General features: G+C 41.0%; 1 protein-coding gene across 1 annotated transcript in view; it reads left to right on the forward strand.

The window, feature by feature from the left end:
* Window positions 1-18,106, forward strand: part of LOC121906032 (myosin-10-like) — a 55,752-nt gene that overhangs the window by 24,336 nt on the left and 13,310 nt on the right. Inside the window, 21 exon segments of the mRNA XM_042424688.1 lie at window positions 2,098-2,200; window positions 2,620-2,649; window positions 2,852-2,866; window positions 3,527-3,544; window positions 6,682-6,774; window positions 7,626-7,689; window positions 7,904-8,002; window positions 8,333-8,476; window positions 9,290-9,385; window positions 10,234-10,352; window positions 10,805-10,957; window positions 11,077-11,250; window positions 11,559-11,732; window positions 13,437-13,551; window positions 15,603-15,796; window positions 16,083-16,204; window positions 16,309-16,378; window positions 16,574-16,734; window positions 17,192-17,300; window positions 17,522-17,653; window positions 17,892-18,098. Coding sequence (XP_042280622.1) covers window positions 2,098-2,200; window positions 2,620-2,649; window positions 2,852-2,866; window positions 3,527-3,544; window positions 6,682-6,774; window positions 7,626-7,689; window positions 7,904-8,002; window positions 8,333-8,476; window positions 9,290-9,385; window positions 10,234-10,352; window positions 10,805-10,957; window positions 11,077-11,250; window positions 11,559-11,732; window positions 13,437-13,551; window positions 15,603-15,796; window positions 16,083-16,204; window positions 16,309-16,378; window positions 16,574-16,734; window positions 17,192-17,300; window positions 17,522-17,653; window positions 17,892-18,098 — 2,392 coding nt within the window.

Raw genomic sequence — 18,106 nt, forward strand, 5'->3', positions numbered from 1 at the left:
AACAAGCAGTTTCTGATTTGTTGTCATGGTAACGTTACTGTAAGATGATTGCATTTTACAAAATGTGTGATGCTTCCACACATGACTTCTCAGACTGATCAGTGTCATAACTATGAATTCATTCATTCAGACTCACTAGTTTACTACAATAAAGAGAGTTAACTGAGTGTGAGACATGGCCTGTGATATTTACACTATGCACAGTGAATTTTGAGCCTTGTCACATATCTGTACATTCTGAGTAGGAAAGGATCATTACAGCTCAAACACTATATTTTTTAAATAAAAACAATATCGTGACGGGGACAGTTCTAAGACAGTAGAGAAAAAGCAAATTTCGAAATTGGTGTTATTTGGATAAACTTATTTGGATAAACTGACCACATATGGGAATCTAAACGATTACTTTCTTGCCTGAAATAAATGTTAAAACTTAATAAAGTGACATACTAATAGCGAAATGGCGCACTTTATTCTCAGCCATGACGCCATCGCTGCAGGAGTATTTGGTGACCCGTCACATTCTGTCACCTCATGCCTGAACCAACCTAAACAACACTGCAGGTCACAGACTTTTAATGGGTCACCAAACACGGTGTATCACCTGTTGGTGCAAATGCATTCTGGGATAGCCAGTCAGCTCCCAGTGTAGCTAAAAGCCGGTCAAAAAATACAGAGGTGGCTGAAAAACACAGAGCAAGTAAGAACCCCGAAGAAAGCCACAATGAGAGCTGAAACCATGAATACCTATTAGTGTCACATCGATATCCTCTATCTAACGCTCTGGTAAGTTAGCCAGCTTAGCTAACATTTGATGCTAGTATCAAGTCAATTGCTGGCTAGCTATTGAAATATGGTTGTAACGCCTTGCTTAGCTATATAAAATGCAGCCTGCGAGGTGTCTTATTATAATTGTTATTATTATGTGTAATAATGACGTGAGATATAGGGAACAGGAGAACATCAAAGAAGAAGTGCAATTTATTTCACCAGTTTTCTACCGACAGCACAAGAACAGCTGTCATTAATATTAGGCGCGACCATTATGCATGGCTGTGCATTTAAAACAACACAATAATCTAAATTATCTCAGTCATCATTATAATAAACGTCAGAAGGCTCATATTGAAACAGCTTCACAATTTACAATAAAATGGAAATATCATTGATACAGGGGAAAAAAACAACTGGAGTGTAAATAGTGATCAAAAATTCATCACTCATAAATAATTTAGAGGTTTATAAATGTACCTTTGACATTTTACCAGAATGCAGTGGAGGCCCCTTTGGGTGGGGGTGGGTGAGGGGCTTCACATCAATGTAGAGGCTTCACGAGACATGATTGAGTCAGCACTCGGCTTCTGAAATGGGGGAGCTGAGGAATCTAACACCCAGCAGTTCAAGGCCAACAACAGAGACATTGACGCAATCCCTCCATGATTATCCTTCCCGCTTTCACACTGGCAAACAAGACCGACAGCACTTACACACCGCTCCCCCGGTCTTTACTTTGAGCCACATCACACTCGCACACCCTGAAGGCAAAACAATATTTTGTGCATACTTTGTGTATGCAGATTTGCACTTACTATAAAACCTCAGGCATGCTCTAAATCTAAACGGCTCCCCAACGGTTTTTGCATGGGTTTGAGGACTGGAGATGATTTTCTCCCTTTTTCTTTCTACTCCACAGTCACTGAATGAGAGAGCAGTGAAAAGCAGTCCACATGACCGCAACCACAGCTGCTGAACTGGACACATACTCACTAAAAATATTACAATATTGTGTTCAGTTTTAAGGTCATATTTGTTCTTTTCTTTTTCGGGCGAGTTGTAGAAACGAGGGCAGAAATAGTATTTTGTCTTGTTTAGCAGCCGTAAATTCTCAGCCAAGCAGTCAGAAAGCCAGAAACTATTGTCCCCCTGCCCACAAGCGCTTGCAAATCTATAAAGCCATCTTTGCTCTAGTGATCCAGTTTTTATGTTTAGCTCGTGGTGTAGATGTGACAGATGCATTCTGAACAGTTAAGTGTTTTGCACGCCTTCTTCTGAGCAAGCCCGGATGTGTGTGTACTTTTGTCTTCTTTTGTCTCACAGAGGTGAGTCCGGAGCTGGCAAGACGGAAAACACAAAAAAGGTCATTCAGTACCTGGCACATGTTGCCTCCTCCCACAAAGGAAGAAGAGACCACAACATCCCTGTGAGTATTACCTGAATCTTAACAATACTCCCTCCTTCCTCATGACATCCTGTAGGCTGGCAGCGCCCGCTGTAAGCCATAACCTGAACATACTAAAGTTAATGTTGGTTTTTACTCATATCACATGTTTATATACCCATACAACCTGTTAGGATCAGGTCATTATTATAAGTCTATTAGGATTAAATCTACTATTGGAACATCAAAAGAACTGTAACTGTAGTAGTGATCACTACAAATAATTAACAGCAGTTTGGGCGAGGTGGGATCACTGTGGGCTTCGCTGAGGTAATAAAAAAGCCAGAAGTTTATAAGATACAGTGATAATTACAAACGGCATCATGTACCTACCCTTTGTGCACCAGATGTGTGTGTGCACACAATCTAACAATTTGCATTTGTTTATCTGTAACAAACAGCCAGAATCTCCTAAACCAGTGAAACTACAGGCAAGTCTTTATGCTTTCTTATACACCATGTTCATGTGCATGCTACACTGACATTTTCCTCTCAAACAAACTTCCTCTATAATCTGGACTCATTAAATGTTTCCCATTAGCCTACCAAGAGCTCAACACTTTAAAGCACTGTATGTCTGGTAAAGACACTGAAAACAGCATATTTAGCATTTACTTTGTTTCTCTCTGTCAGATGCAAAATGCAGTTGTAAGTAACTTTTAAAAACTAGCATGCATATTAAGACTGTCTTTATTGTGTTTTTATGTATATGACTTTGTTCAGATGTGCTATACTGTAGATTTGCCTGCCATTACTGTGATTCACACTTAGTGAACTATAATCACAGCATGCTGTTTTTATTTGTTGTGGTAGCCACATGTCGCACCTCGGCCGTCACCTTGTGCTGTATGAGATGTAGCAATTTTCACTTCTAATGCTAATGGTAATTTATATTATAGTTAGTTATGTTAAGAGCTGGTGACCACACAGAAGCAAGTTTATGTTTAGGTTTTCCTGCACATCTCGAGTGATTCTCAGTCCTGGTCATCAGGACCCAGAGCCCTGCAGGTAGTCCTTGTAGTCATCTGACCAGTGACTGAACTACAGTATACCTGAGATACAGGGTACAAACAAGCTATTAATCTAGAAAACCAACAGTAATCTGCGTCTTGAGGGCCAGGATTACAGACCACTGAGGTATTATAATAACACCTGTTGCTAATTCCATTCATAGACTGCTGTAGGTTACGCTTAGATGCTAATGCTTAGTTTAAAAATATTCAGCTTGAGCCACAGGTTCACTTGTATCCATGACATTATTATTTATTATTTTCCATAATAACAATTGAATCTCCCCATATCCTACAGAGTGGACCCCTGTTTTATGTGAGTAGTATGTAGTTTCTCACCTATTTCACCTCACTTACAATATAAAAGGGGTGCTTTACCCACTCTGTTGCCATCTACTCTTTTTCCACATAAGTGATTTATTAACTCTTTAATGTTGGCTGAAGTTGGGCGGTAGATGGTTTCCATCCACCTTAATCCACCTGCTGTAGTTTTGCTTTAACTTTTGTATTGCATGCTGTGTACTTTCTGTCCTCACGCTGATAATAAGATCTGCTTCTTTTAAACGTTTTAACACTTGCATTTCTCACAATGCGAGGACATTTCCTTCTATCGCTACATTAATCTTCATTTAATAAACTAATAGGCTACCATGAAGCCAATAGATCCCATCATGTTATTTGTTTGCCTGGATAATGAAGCAGGTGTCTAATACTGTATGTTCTACTCAGTCTAACTTATAAAAACATCATGTTGGCACTAAAGTTTACAGATTGGTCCCTGACGGCCTCAAAAGAGACAAATGTCTCAGTTTGTCATTCGGAAAAGAAGAATTGTTAGAGATGTGTGTCCAAATCTCACAATGCAAATGTAATTATCTGCTGACTGACTGAACAATTTGAAATAACAGAGTAGTCTATTGTTAATATGCTCCTAGAGTTCATCAGTCAGTCAATAAAAAGTCAACTTCTTTGTGGACACAGCTAGTTTTCTATTAAAAAAAAGTCCAAATTAGCTCCCATTAGTAAGACATTACATTAGTGGTTTACTGGACATTACTCAGCAATAAACAAATATAATCATGACATTCAAAAGTGGTTTTATATATATTGATAACAACTGAATTGTTGGTCACAGTAGTTATAGTAATAAGGACAAACTGCTGGTAAGTTCCAGCTTTTTTGATTTTGGACCGATGACTCCAGTTGATACCGTTTACAGCTCCGTACTGTAGCGGTTTAAGCTAACGTTAGTTTCACAGACTGACTGGACAAACTGCTTCACGCCCACAGCAGAGGTCTGCTTTCAGAGCTGATTTCATCAAATGATGAATGTATAACTGGGATGTACGCTTGACGGCCACCAAGCTACCAGTCAGCTACTTCTCTGAAATGAACATTAGATCATTAATGTAGAAAATGACCTGCCACTCCGTTGGTCTCCTAAACACCCAGACATGAGGGACTTTGTGGGTGTCTCAGGGCTTTTTACTGCACAATAACTCTCCCATTTGCTGCAAGTTTGTGTCCTTAGCAACCTCACAAGACGTTCAGCTTATATTCATGCAAATAAATGACTGTGGCTGAGCGGTTTTCAAACCAGCTCATCTTAATCACTTGACCTAGTGGCGACCGGAGAACCTCTTTCTTCCATTAAGTTGGAGTCAGCCTGAAAGCTCCATCAACCCAGATGACTCCTCCACATTTAAACGCTTTGTGCCACTTCCAAGCCGCGCTCTACTTTTTCTTGCTGGTGAAAAGAGCGACTTGTAATATTTGTGTGGCCTTGTGACCTTTTTGGAGCAGATGTTTTAACAGCGAGTGCACAACCACAACCGGCCTCTGCCTCAGAAGATTTAGCGGAACAGTTTTGACTGATCCTCTTTTACTTCACTCAATCTGTCCTAAAGTCTGCCGCACGGCCTGCCAAACAGCCTTTGATAAGAGACAAACTTGTAGCTGCAAGCTGTAAATGTTCTCTCTAAAGGCTGAGAGGTGAAGAAAATGAAATAATTAGTCGGAGGGGGAGGACGCGGGTTTTCTCTCGGCTTCCAAAGGACAGGGTTTATTTGTAGTGTAGACAGATGCTTAAATGTGGTCACGGCTACACAACAATTGGCCATCTCAAATGAAGGAGCCACTTATGATGGCTGTCAGATGTCTGACACGCTCACTTAGCAACAGGAATGTGGGTCAACGTCTAATGCTGCTAAATTGGACCCCTGCTGGTGTTTGTAATCTGCTTTTTGTTTTTTTGTGTGCATGCAGCAGACCACACATATGAGTAGAGGTTTCCAATTAACAGTTTCAGCTAACAAGTTGCACCACAGGACTTGATGTTGTTTATATAGCAACAAAGGCTTTTGGTTTGAATCCTCTGCGCTCCGCGGGCTGTGGCAGCGCTCCGATAGCTGGAGAAGGACCAAGGTTTATCCAGTTCAGCTCTGCTTCATCCCAGCTGCTCAAAAACTCAATTAAAAGCAGCCCATCACGCTCTCTAGCCAAAGATCACATTACACATCCTGAGTGAGACATGTGGAAAACGGCCCCCTCAAACCTTCAGTGTGCACAGCTATTTTTTGACATATTGGGAAAATATTCTACTCAGCCACAAGAAGAGAAATAAGGTTGCAAAAGAAGCCATTTTGGATTCTCTGGTCATGACAAAAGCCCACAATGTGGCTTAGATCCAAACGTAATGAGCCACCTGTCTAAACAGCTCCAGAAGTCCAAAAAAATTAAGATTCTACTTTCACCAACTGGAGTAATTTTGTTCTTTTCGTATTTGGTTTTGAATCTTCTGTCTTTTATATAAAAATATCAGCCTCATTTACTGGTCTTCAGTTGGAGTGGTCACTTGGTTTGTATTGTTTTAAGGTCTCCCCTCTTTAAAACTTTAAATTAACAACACCAGAAACGTGCTGAACGTGTTCACCGCCATCCACAAAACACAAAGTTGTTACAATATTTATGAACACACACTTCAATGTTATCATGATGATTAAGAGATTAATTTATCTGATTCATATTAGTCTAAATATTTCCAAATACTGCCTTTTGTCTTTGTCTGCATGAATGCCAGAAAGGATGTATAAAACAATTGTAGTGGAAAATTCCTCGATCACTCAGCTGACTATGGACAATTAGCGTTTGTTCGTTGGCAAATAACAATTCCTCTTCCTCTTGCTTAGTTTCTTTTTGTTTTTTTTTTGTATGAATGTCACACTTGCGGTCATCATCATCTCTCTGGCTTTGTTCCTTCAGTAAACCCACACAGGGATAAAATATGTGGGGTCATTTCTTCAAACGGCTGCTGTCTTTGTCTGCATGTCCTTCAGTGTTTTTCTCAGCGTGTTTCAATCGTCAGTGAAAATCAATGGTTCACAATTCAACTTTTTACGCTGTGACAAAGGACTGCTGTAACGTCCTTCTTTTTTTTTTTTTCCCCCCCCTTAGGGTGAACTGGAACGTCAGCTTTTACAAGCCAACCCCATCCTTGAATCTTTTGGGAACGCTAAGACAGTGAAAAACGACAACTCATCACGTTTTGTAAGTACTGAAAAAAGAAACTAACGAAGGCGGACTGCATTCTTAATTCTCAAAATGTGAATGGAGCAGATTTAGGTGACGCGTTAGCATCCTCAAGACTAGAGTTCATTTGTGTGAGAATAAGCAGAGGTAAAACTGATTGAAAGTAATTTAATTTTCCTACTTTTCCTGTAAGCAATTACTCAGACCTTCTAGTCTGACACAGGCGCCTGTTAGTCATTTATGATCCCTTTGATATACTGGAGCTTTTCAGACCAGTGGCAGCTCCACTCAGCAGACCACTTAATAGTGTCGTAGGACAAGAGGGACGTGAGTAAAGTCTCGGCTTAAGCGTTACCGCGGTGAATGAATTTGTCAGGTTTAAGGGAAATTCTTCTATAATTACTAACTGACTGTGTTGCCTCATAAAATGTTGACCAGAGTGAAACTGTCTCTGCATGAGTCCCGGCCTACTCAGACAATACAGATGGCCAGAAGTTCCCTTCAGTTAAACAGTGTAGGATCACATCCAGCTACGGAGTCCACGGTTTTCACTTCACATGATCAAAACCAGACCTGTCATGTATTTTATGGCTCCGGACCTGCATCCATAGAAATACTTAACATTCACTGATAACCGCATCGGCTCTTTATGTTGTGTTAAAATAAAGTTAAACATAATGAACATCATGTAGGTTATTTAATCTGGATCAGTGTTCATGTTAATGGAGGATTCATGCTTGTTATCTGTAAATCATCCCCCCATCATTATGTATGTTTGTTTTTTTTTATCAGGGTCGTTATGTTGCTGATTGATTTCTGTATATCTTGTCTCATGTACTTCCTGAGCATCCGTCTTCTGTTCCCTGCAGGGGAAATTCATCCGGATCAACTTTGATGTTACTGGATACATCGTTGGGGCGAATATTGAAACCTGTATCCTTTTTATAACACGGGGGGAAAAAAAAATGCAGCTGTATCAAGTGTCGCCAATACTGTATAAGTAGAATAAAACAACTTATTCCTGTGACTGCAAAAAAGTCAGTAAATGTAGTTGTATGTTTATGATCTAAGATAAACTTATGTGGTCTGACAGGAGTTATACTGACCCACCAAACAGATTTTTTTTCCCTTGACCGTTCTGTGTCAGACTTACTTGAGAAATCCAGAGCTATTCGTCAAGCCAAAGATGAGCGCACCTTCCATGTTTTCTACCAGCTGCTGGCTGGAGCTGGAGAGCACCTCAAATGTGAGTAGATGTAGAGACGAAGAATTGAAAGACTGTAATATAACGTAGCTACTTCTCATTCTTCTCTGTCTGTCATAACTTTAGAACACAACTTTTACAACTTTAATTTTGGCAGCTTAACTTTGTAAAAGATAAGTATAAATTATTACATCGCACAGTTGCATATTTATTATCATGAGTTGCCAACAATTCATCGAAATGAGTCACTTTTTCATGTAAAGAATTGGTATGTAAGAACGGCACTGAAACACAGTTCTCTGTCAGTCCACCTGAGTCCTTTCCTGAATCCGAACCACGCTTCTAAATGTTTTTCCACTCTTCGGTCCACAGCGGACCTGCTTTTGGAAGGATTCAACAACTATCGTTTCCTGTCCAACGGTAACATCCCCATCCCGGGCCAGCAGGACAAAGACAACTTCCAAGAGACCATGGATGCCATGCACATCATGAGCTTCTCCCATGAGGAGATTCTTGGTATGTTTTCTATTAGAGATTGCTTCACTTGTTCCATTTCCTTAATACACTGGTGAGATCATTGAAGCAGAGGTCAATAGCCTTTGGTACAGATTACTAATCAAAGTCTCTGATTCTCTAGTTTTGAGAATTATTACAGGTTAAAGTCTTTTGTTATGTGAGGGAGTGAAATGGAATATGTTGGCTGAGTATAGTTAGGGAAAGGGATCTGATCAAATCATTCAAAAATGAATCGGGTCACCCAAAAAGTGGACGTGACTTTGAATAATACAGTGCAGCTGTAGAAGACTGTAGACATGCACCCGCTGCAGGGACGAGGGAGATATTAACGTAACACACAGCAACCATCGTCTGTTGGAAACGTAAATTAAGTTTTTGCAAAGACACCTAAACATGCACTTTCTTCTATGATATGACTTTGCAAGCTACTACAACCCACCTGTTAACGGTCAAGCTAGTCACCCCAAATCACATCAGAATGGATGAATTAATGCATTAATTTGTCCAGTTAAAACATGAATTAGTGCAGAATGTGTCATCTAAAAATTTAAACGTTTTACAGGAGGACAAAAGAGAATGATTTTAATAATGTGTCTTATACAAAGAGATACCAGAACAGTTAATCCAAGAAAATAGGATTAAGACTTTGAAAATTGATTATTTTTTTTATTGATTGATAATCTCCAATGAGATTAACATTTAATCAAGCTCTTAATCCCTCCAGGCCCATGAAACCATCTCATGTTTGTCAGTTTGACAATTTAAACACAGTCATGTGTAATGATAGTAATGATGGTATTCTTCTACTTGTAGCCATGTTGAAGGTGGTCTCTTCAGTGCTTCAGTTCGGCAACATCGTCTTCAAGAAGGAGAGGAACACTGACCAGGCCTCTATGCCTGATAACACTGGTAGGTACCGGCTCACACACACGTGCACACGCGTGCATCCTGCAGTCCTTTTTACTGCTTCATAAGCTTGTAGTTTGGAGCTCACAGGTCAACCGTTCTCCTCCTCCTTTTTCCTCTTCCCGTATATACTTCAGCTCCTCTCCTTTTCCTGCCTCCCTCACTTTGTGTACCTCATCCACAGAACAGAGGGAACGGGTGATTTACTGTCTTCTCTCTCCCTTCTCTCTTGTCAACCTGCCATAAAACCACATCATTATAAGGATTTACTCCTGAAGGAAATGGGGCGCAGCCTTCCAGTTCCTCCACATGTGGCACCGCATATTTGGCACTTAAAAGAGAGAGAGAGAATGAGTTTAATGCCAATGATGCAGCTCGCCGAGATATTCCCAGATTCAACAAGCAGAACCCCAGACTGACGCAGATGTTTTTTCTAGTAGTGAGACTTGGCCGATGTGGACGGTTTTCTCTACTTTTCCACAAGATCCAGCCATGTAAAATATGACATTTTCCCTGTCACATTTCATAAGAAAATTGAAATTGAAACTTTGAAAGATTTATCAGTCATAGGCAAACAGCATTGTTGATCTACCATTGTTGATACTTAAGTTCTGTTTCTATGCCTTTTAAGAAATGTTTTGAATGATCTAATTCTCAAACAGTGCTATGAAGAAAGTACCAAATCACTCCCAGTCATTTCTGATTTATGTTTTATTTCTTGTCTTGAGGAGACAGTTGAACATACAGGTATTAGTCAAATATACAGTTTCAAACCTCCTACTGTGGCCTCCTTTTATTCTAGATTAAATAACCATCTTTTCCTTTTGTTTTTCTGTCTGTCTGTCCTCCAGCCGCTCAGAAGCTGTGTCACCTGCTGGGTATGAATGTAATGGAGTTTACCAGAGCCATCCTGTCACCCAGGATCAAAGTGGGAAGAGACTACGTCCAGAAAGCACAGACTAAAGAGCAGGTCAGTCAGCTGTGTTTACTGACTGTTTACTGACTAACACTATTCATCTCAACCAGGTTAAACTACTACATATCATACGAGGATCAAACAAATGTTAGTTTCACTTATTTGAAGCCGCTCCAAAGTACACAACCTGGTCTTGAATCATTCATTACCGTTTAAAACGAAGCTCTCGTGTAGACTTCTTAATCATAATGGATACGGCTTTTGTCCAACTGTTCAATATAATAATACAAGTCTGACTCAGACAGCATGTGGAACATTAAGGGGTTTCTGGACTTGCCAAGACGTGAGAATCCATTCCTCCTGTGTCGACTCGCTAGCGATGATCTGGCAGCATGTCTTACCTGCACACACACACATATAAATGCAAACATCTTTTGTTTTACTTCTCACACTTTGGTCGTGTCATTAATCTTCCTATATTGTCTCAACACTCTTCCTCCCTCCAGGCTGACTTTGCCGTGGAGGCTCTGGCTAAAGCCACATACGAGCGTCTGTTCCGCTGGCTGGTCCATCGCATTAACAGAGCTCTGGACAGGACCAAACGACAGGGGGCCTCCTTCATCGGCATCCTGGACATCGCCGGTTTTGAGATTTTCCAGGTTTGAATTGAAATCCTTTCCGTTTTTTAATCTTTAAAGAAGACAGTTTGTCTAGTTGTGGTCAGAGGAAATATACAGTGTTTGTATTTGTTTGTTTGTATTTCTCTCCCATCCTCTAGCTGAACTCGTTTGAGCAGATGTGTATCAACTACACCAACGAGAAGCTGCAGCAGCTCTTCAACCACACCATGTTCATCCTGGAGCAGGAGGAGTACCAGCGGGAGGGCATCGAGTGGAGCTTCATCGACTTCGGTCTCGACCTGCAGCCCTGCATCGACCTCATCGAGAGGCCGGTCAGTGTGAACGATCAGCTGGCATCAATGAAATGAAAGAAACTCAGTTTAGCAGCTAAATAATAAAAATCACACATATTTTCTAATGAAATTGTAAAAGTTACTATATGTCTTGGTTTTGTCTTTTATTGGGAAGCACATTGTGATGCCTGATTGAGGATGTTGCCATGTAAATAAAGAGAAAAGGTTGTTGTTAGCGGCCCGGGGGGGTTTAATACGCTGAAAGAAAAGAACAGTTGTTGTCAGACTGAGTAGCGGGAGTAGGTCGTTCCACATCTTAGTTCCGTCTTGTGTTATTATTCCTTCAGGCGAACCCTCCAGGAGTGTTGGCTCTGCTGGATGAGGAGTGCTGGTTCCCCAAAGCCACAGACAAGACCTTTATAGACAAGCTGATCCAGGAGCAGGGCACACACTCCAAGTTCCAGAAGCCCCGCCAGCTCAAAGACAAGGCCGACTTCTGCATCATCCACTACGCCGGCAGGGTACGCTCCATTTATCTTTTTTGAAAAATCACGCACAGCAGTCTCTGCTTCACTGGAAAGTGTTGGCTTGCTTTAAAAGCTGGACTCTTACTCTTGGCAGGTTTTCAATAGGAAAAAATAAATTGAAGCTTTCGTGGGAAATTACAGTTTACTGAAGGATAAAGATCATTTTATGGAGCTTGTTTTTAAAGCATCGGTCAGACTCTCTTCTGAAAAAGGGGAAAAAAGCCGAGACAGACGCAAACAAAACAGGTAGTGATACTGATAATCACAGATATTACTGATATCGTCATGGTTACTGTGTCCACTTGTTCACAGTAACATACAACTTGTGATTTAGCTTCTTTCTTATTTTCTTACTGGAATTAATGTTCGCTTTTGCATTTGTATTATTCAGAAATATATATGATATATATTGTTACGACCCCTCCCGCGGGGCGTAACAACATGACTCCCGTACTTCTTACTGTACTTTACCAGCTTCTTTATTTCTGTCTACATTCATTTTTTCCCCCCCCCAAAATATCTCCTTTCCTTTCCGATCTTCTTCTTCTTCTGCAAAAATCAAACAGTAAGTGAAAAGTTGCTGCCGGTCGGAGCTCAGATGAAACGAAGACGTGACGTTCTCCTGCGGTAGAATTTCAAGGAAATACCGAGTCCTGGTTTGATTTATACGACATGGTATGGGAGTGGATTTGGACGTCGTTACTGATGTTATGCAACAGGACTCAGCATTTGTCAAGCAGAGCGACCTGCTGAACTGCACATCTGCTCACCATTACGCCGACTGTGTCGTTTTACACCACAATCTTTCAAAAATTCCCAAGATTCGAGCTGTAAGGAAAAATCTGTAACGCTGAAACGCAGAGCCATGAGGCCAAATGTTGTAAATGTTTTCAACATAAGTACAGCCTCTATATGAAATGACGTATGAGATGTACAAATATCGATTTTTTTTTATTGGATAAATCTTTTAGCGTCTCAGGCTGATTCAAAAACATTACAAAAATATTCACTGTGATAGAGAGTGAAAGAACTGATAGCATGATGCTAATGCTAATGCTTCCTCTTTACATTTCCTCTTCTTCTAAATGACCTCTAACACATCCCACTATGTCATAGTTTAGGTTCATCAAATCATCTCAACAATTCATTTAAAATATGAACAAAAATGTTTCATCTGTTTTTTCCAGAATGTCTTGAAATACTCGATTATCGCTTGTTAACGCATCCCGAAGACTTCCAGTCAGAGCCCGGCCGGTGTTACGGCTGTCAATATCAATATTGATATCTGAAAGTTTTATTGAATATTCTGTTCTTCTACATAAATACATACTGTAATATAAATCGCTCTAAATGAGTTTTTGAAAGCATCTGTGACTGAGATATGTATTGATCGCCCTCTGCTCTCTGATGCTTTTTTGTTAATTATCATATAACAATAAGCTATATATATATGTGTGTATATGTTACGTGATCTTTGTTAAGATAATGTTTATGGTTCCTCACTTCATCCAAATCCTTCAAACGAGACTCAGATGATCAATCAGTGTTATACTTTCTCTTTCCATTATGTTCGTACTGTGGGTCTTATCGATATCTGTCTGTCTGAAACCAGATATTTTTTGAGAGTTATCGTTCTAGTAAATGATGACTGTGATCATTTTGTTGGTATCACTGAGTCGTTCCACGTCATGGTTACAGGTGGACTACAAGGCGGACGAGTGGCTGATGAAGAACATGGACCCCCTGAACGACAACGTGGCCACGCTGCTGCATCAGTCAACTGACAAATTTGTGGGTGAACTGTGGAAAGATGGTGAGTAACCACCCGATCATTTCTAACAACGTTAAACTGTACCGGATACTAATAATAATAATAATACATCCTGTGTGTATCTGTTTGCTTATTAACAAGCACATCGATTCGTCTCTCACTCAAGCCGACTAACGACAGCCTTGTCTGCCTTGTTGACTCAGGCTTATATGATTTCCAATAATTTAACGTGCCCCCCCCCCCCCCCTCCTCCTCCCTCCCTGTCTCTCTCTCTGTGTTGTAGAGATTCAGACCATTCAAAGGGCTTCATTCTATGACAATGTCACTAGTCTGGATGAGCCGGCAGGTGAATGACTGGGTCGTGCCGTAGCAGACCTGGGCTAAAATAACAGCTGAAAACAAACAGCGTTGAAGCTTCGGAAGCTAAACACAAGCGCTTCCCGAGCAGTTTAACTCATTTAAAGCATATTAGTACATATTTTCGCCCAGATCTGGCTGTATGTTTCATGCTTCGGCCGGTGCTGTGTCTGTCATAGCTACAATGGCTCCCATTTGCTTCCAGGCTGCATGGCTCCCTCGTCTCAGCCCAACCCAGTAGTGCCTAATTCCCTTTAGTCAAACCAGTGCTTTCAGTATGTTTGTGAGCCGACACGGGTCTTGTGATCATCGTACGGTCAACAACCCTGAAGCAAGCGTTTAGGGTTTAGCGCAGCCGGCGTCTCTGTTTTTTCCGTCTCCTCCGTGTTGCGACACATCCACGAGCAAATTTAAGGATTTGAAGCTTGACTGAAGAAAATGTAACGACATTAAATTCCCGCCTTCCTCCTTCTCAGATAGGATCACAGTAGCGGGGGGGGGCAGGGGGGGGGGGGGGATTGAACCCAGATGTTGCTAGTGTTGTTTGCTTTGGCGCCAAGCTCAGACGGCAGCGTAAGCGCCTCCAGACAGCGGGCCATGCATCACTTTGGTCTAAATGTTGAAACTCCAGCTGTTTGTGACTCATCAAATACTTGTGACATAAATTTAAGTGGTGGGACATCAGTAAGTGACATAGTCTCGAGTTAATCGAGCGTTAAGTCATAACTCATGTGCTGTGTTATTTTGTTAAGTTGTTTTTAGAATAAGTCTGCTGACATTACTGCCAGATTATATAAAGACGTAATGTTTAATGGATGATTCGGATGATATTCTGTATTTTTGTCAACAAATTAGTCAGTGTTCAGTGTTTTAGCCAAGGCCTGATTTAGCTTATTCTTCAGTATTATAGAGCTCTGCTGTTGTCCCAAACTGAATTAAAAACACATCAACGAGCCGCACAGTCGCACTGGATGACATGAATATGGATCCTTCAGTTTATTTTTAGTCAATCCTACATTAACTGTTCTGCTGCCATAAATACTCACTAAAAAAACAAATCAGAGGATGATAATTATCCCCCGAAATACACAATTTATTCCTGTTTGGGTAACATTAAAACCTACAGTGCCCAGCTGCTTTTAGGAAATGATTTGTTATAAATAAAACTATGGCTCAGATAGGGTGCTTTCAAGAGACAGACAAGAATTATCAAAATGAATGAGGCAGAGATATTCACACTTTTAGTCCCTAGTTTTGGTCAAACTCCCCAAAAAAATCCTGGATCCTACATTTCCCATAATGCAACTCAGTTACTTCTTTCATTAGATCTTCCCTGACTCGTATAGAAGAGATAAAAAGTTTTCACACGGCCGTCATCAAGCAGCGTCTCTCATCCACCAGGACAAGAGAGAAGCATCTCAAATCTCGCAGTTAAACTTTGTTCATGTTTAGTTAATTATGACAAAAGGAAACATGCTTCTCTCCGAGGTTACACAACACATAAATCCCTGAATGTGCAAACCCTCACGCTAAGGAATAGATGTGCTCTGTCTCCTCCTGCAGAAGCTAGTGGTAGTTTTAGACTTTGTTACACCGCTGCCGTTCGACAATAGTGTGTAACGTATCTCATCCATCTGCTCTCGGTCATGTAGCCACATTAATGTCACTGTGTTGCTACTGCTGTTCCCCATGAAGTCTCCAAGCTCTGACCAGTTCTCCCCGTCTCCCCCCACCAGTGGACCGGATAGTGGGTCTGGACCAGGTGGCGGGAATGAACGAGACAGCTTTCGGTTCCACCTATAAAACAAAAAAGGGTATGTTCCGTACGGTGGGACAGCTCTACAAGGAGTCGCTCACCAAGCTCATGGCCACGCTGAGGAACACCAACCCCAACTTTGTCCGCTGCATCATCCCCAACCACGAAAAAAGAGTAAATATATACTTTAAACTTATTTGTTAGTTACGTTTTTTTATCAACTGCTTATGGTCTTAATGTGCCCCTTTCAACAATAGTTATTTGCCTTCCTTCCAAAGAAATCCAGTGATGTTTCTCTGTAAACCAAAAAAAAAAAAAAAAGCAGAGAAAAGGCTCTTTGTAGAGTGTTTTAAAGTGCAGAAATTGTAGGATAGAAATGTAGAAGGATACAAATACCTATATATTTATATATATACCTATATATTTCTGTTGTTAATGGTGTGTTTGTTTCCTCCTCCAGGCGGGTAAACTGGAGCCTCACCTGGTTCTGGACCAGCTGAGGTGTAACGGCGTCCTCGAGGGGATTCGCATCTGCAGACAGGGCTTCCCCAACCGCATCGTCTTCCAGGAGTTCAGACAGAGGTGACAGACAACAAACAAGCTTTTTAAACTCTTTAACTGTATTTTCCAAAGAGGAAAGGTTGGCTTCGTTTTCACTTTACATTTATATTCTCTTTTGTTCACAGATATGAGATCCTGACACCAAACGCTATCCCCAAGGGATTCATGGATGGGAAACAAGCCTGTGAGAGGATGGTAGTGTGCTTTTTTTTTATTCTTTTGCTGCATTTCAGTTTTAAAACTGAACAACTGCTGAGTTTGTTTAACTCATGTCAAGGGTATTTCTAAATACTTATTGGCTAATTGATGGCTATTACTATTGATTGTAACGTTAAACTGTTTTCCAGACATGACGAAATATGAATGTAACTCTGCGTGTTCCTTTTATAGATCCAAGCCCTGGAGCTTGACCCCAACCTGTTTCGCATCGGTCAGAGTAAGATCTTTTTCCGAACCGGAGTTCTGGCTCACCTGGAGGAGGAGCGAGATCTGAAGATCACTGATATCATCATCTACTTCCAGTCTGTGTGCCGTGGATACCTGGCACGCAAGTGAGTGTCAGATATCTGTGTGTGTGTTGAAGTTAGAGCCAGATTATAAGATGATAGTTAAATGTGTAGGTGGTGAAGCAGCTGTACTTCCTCTCTGTTCCATATCTCTTGTAGGCCTTCGTGCACACATGCATACATCACATGCTCAATCAATAACACTCTGCTGGCTTCATACAAATAAATATCAACACATCAGTCATGTAAAGTCACATATGTATATTTTAAGCTCCATCTGGTAAAAGGTTTCTACCATATTTAAATTAGCTTCAAGTGTTCACTGAAGTGTAAGCCATGTTTATTATTTATAACGGAGCATAAAGCAGAACAATTCTCAGTTCCTCACTTAAGTTTAGTGCATTTACATTTGATCTGTAAATTAAACACAGTCCAACTTCGTTCTTCCAAAACGCTGCTACACCCAGACATTGATTTATTGTGCATGTTTCTCTCCCTGTAGAGCCTTCGCTAAGAAGCAGCAGCAGCTGAGTGCCCTGAAGGTCCTCCAGAGGAACTGTGCTGCTTACTTGAAGCTGCGACACTGGCAGTGGTGGAGGCTCTTCACCAAGGTAACGAACCCTGACAGATACATCCTCCAACACACTGGTTCATATGTGCCACGAGCACGACACACGGTTCACGTCTTGTCATGTGTGTTTTCAAAAGTGTAGTGATTGGATGGTTTAAAAATGTCTTCAGTTAAATAAGGATAAAAAGAAAATGTGGTTATTGGGGAAAAGGACATAAGGAAGAACTTTACATACATCGGTTTGTTTCATTTTTCTTTCAGGTGAAGCCTCTGCTGCAGGTCACCAGGCAGGAGGAGGAGATGCAGGCCAAAGACGAGGAGCTGATAAAGGTGAAGGAGAGGCAGCTGAAGGTGGAGAACGAGCTGGTGGAGATGGAGAGAAAACACCAACAGGTAAACATCACAAACATGTTTTTATCTTGTACAAATTCAAATAATTGTGGTTCTGACAAAAGCCACAATTACTTCCTTTTTATTTTAAAATGGGTGTAAGTTTAGCATTTTCAGTGTTTGTAAGGAAATCAATGTATTTATTGTCTATCAAAGGTGTGTGTTGTTGAGTTTTAGAGTCAATCAGTCTCGTAGCTACGAAGGTCGGATACGTCTTTTCAAACGGTTCAACTCTCTCCAGCTCGTAGAGGAGAAGAACATCCTAGCCGAGCAGCTCCAGGCGGAGACGGAGCTGTTCGCCGAGGCCGAAGAGATGAGAGCTCGTCTGGCATCTAGGAAGCAGGAGTTGGAGGAGATCCTTCATGACCTGGAGTCAAGGGTGGAGGAAGAGGAGGAGAGGAACCAGAGCTTGCAGAATGAGAAGAAGAAGATGCAGTCACACATTCAGGTTTATAT

This window comes from Thunnus maccoyii, chromosome 2 (genome assembly GCF_910596095.1).
Source record: "Thunnus maccoyii chromosome 2, fThuMac1.1, whole genome shotgun sequence".
NCBI lineage: Eukaryota > Metazoa > Chordata > Actinopteri > Scombriformes > Scombridae > Thunnus > Thunnus maccoyii.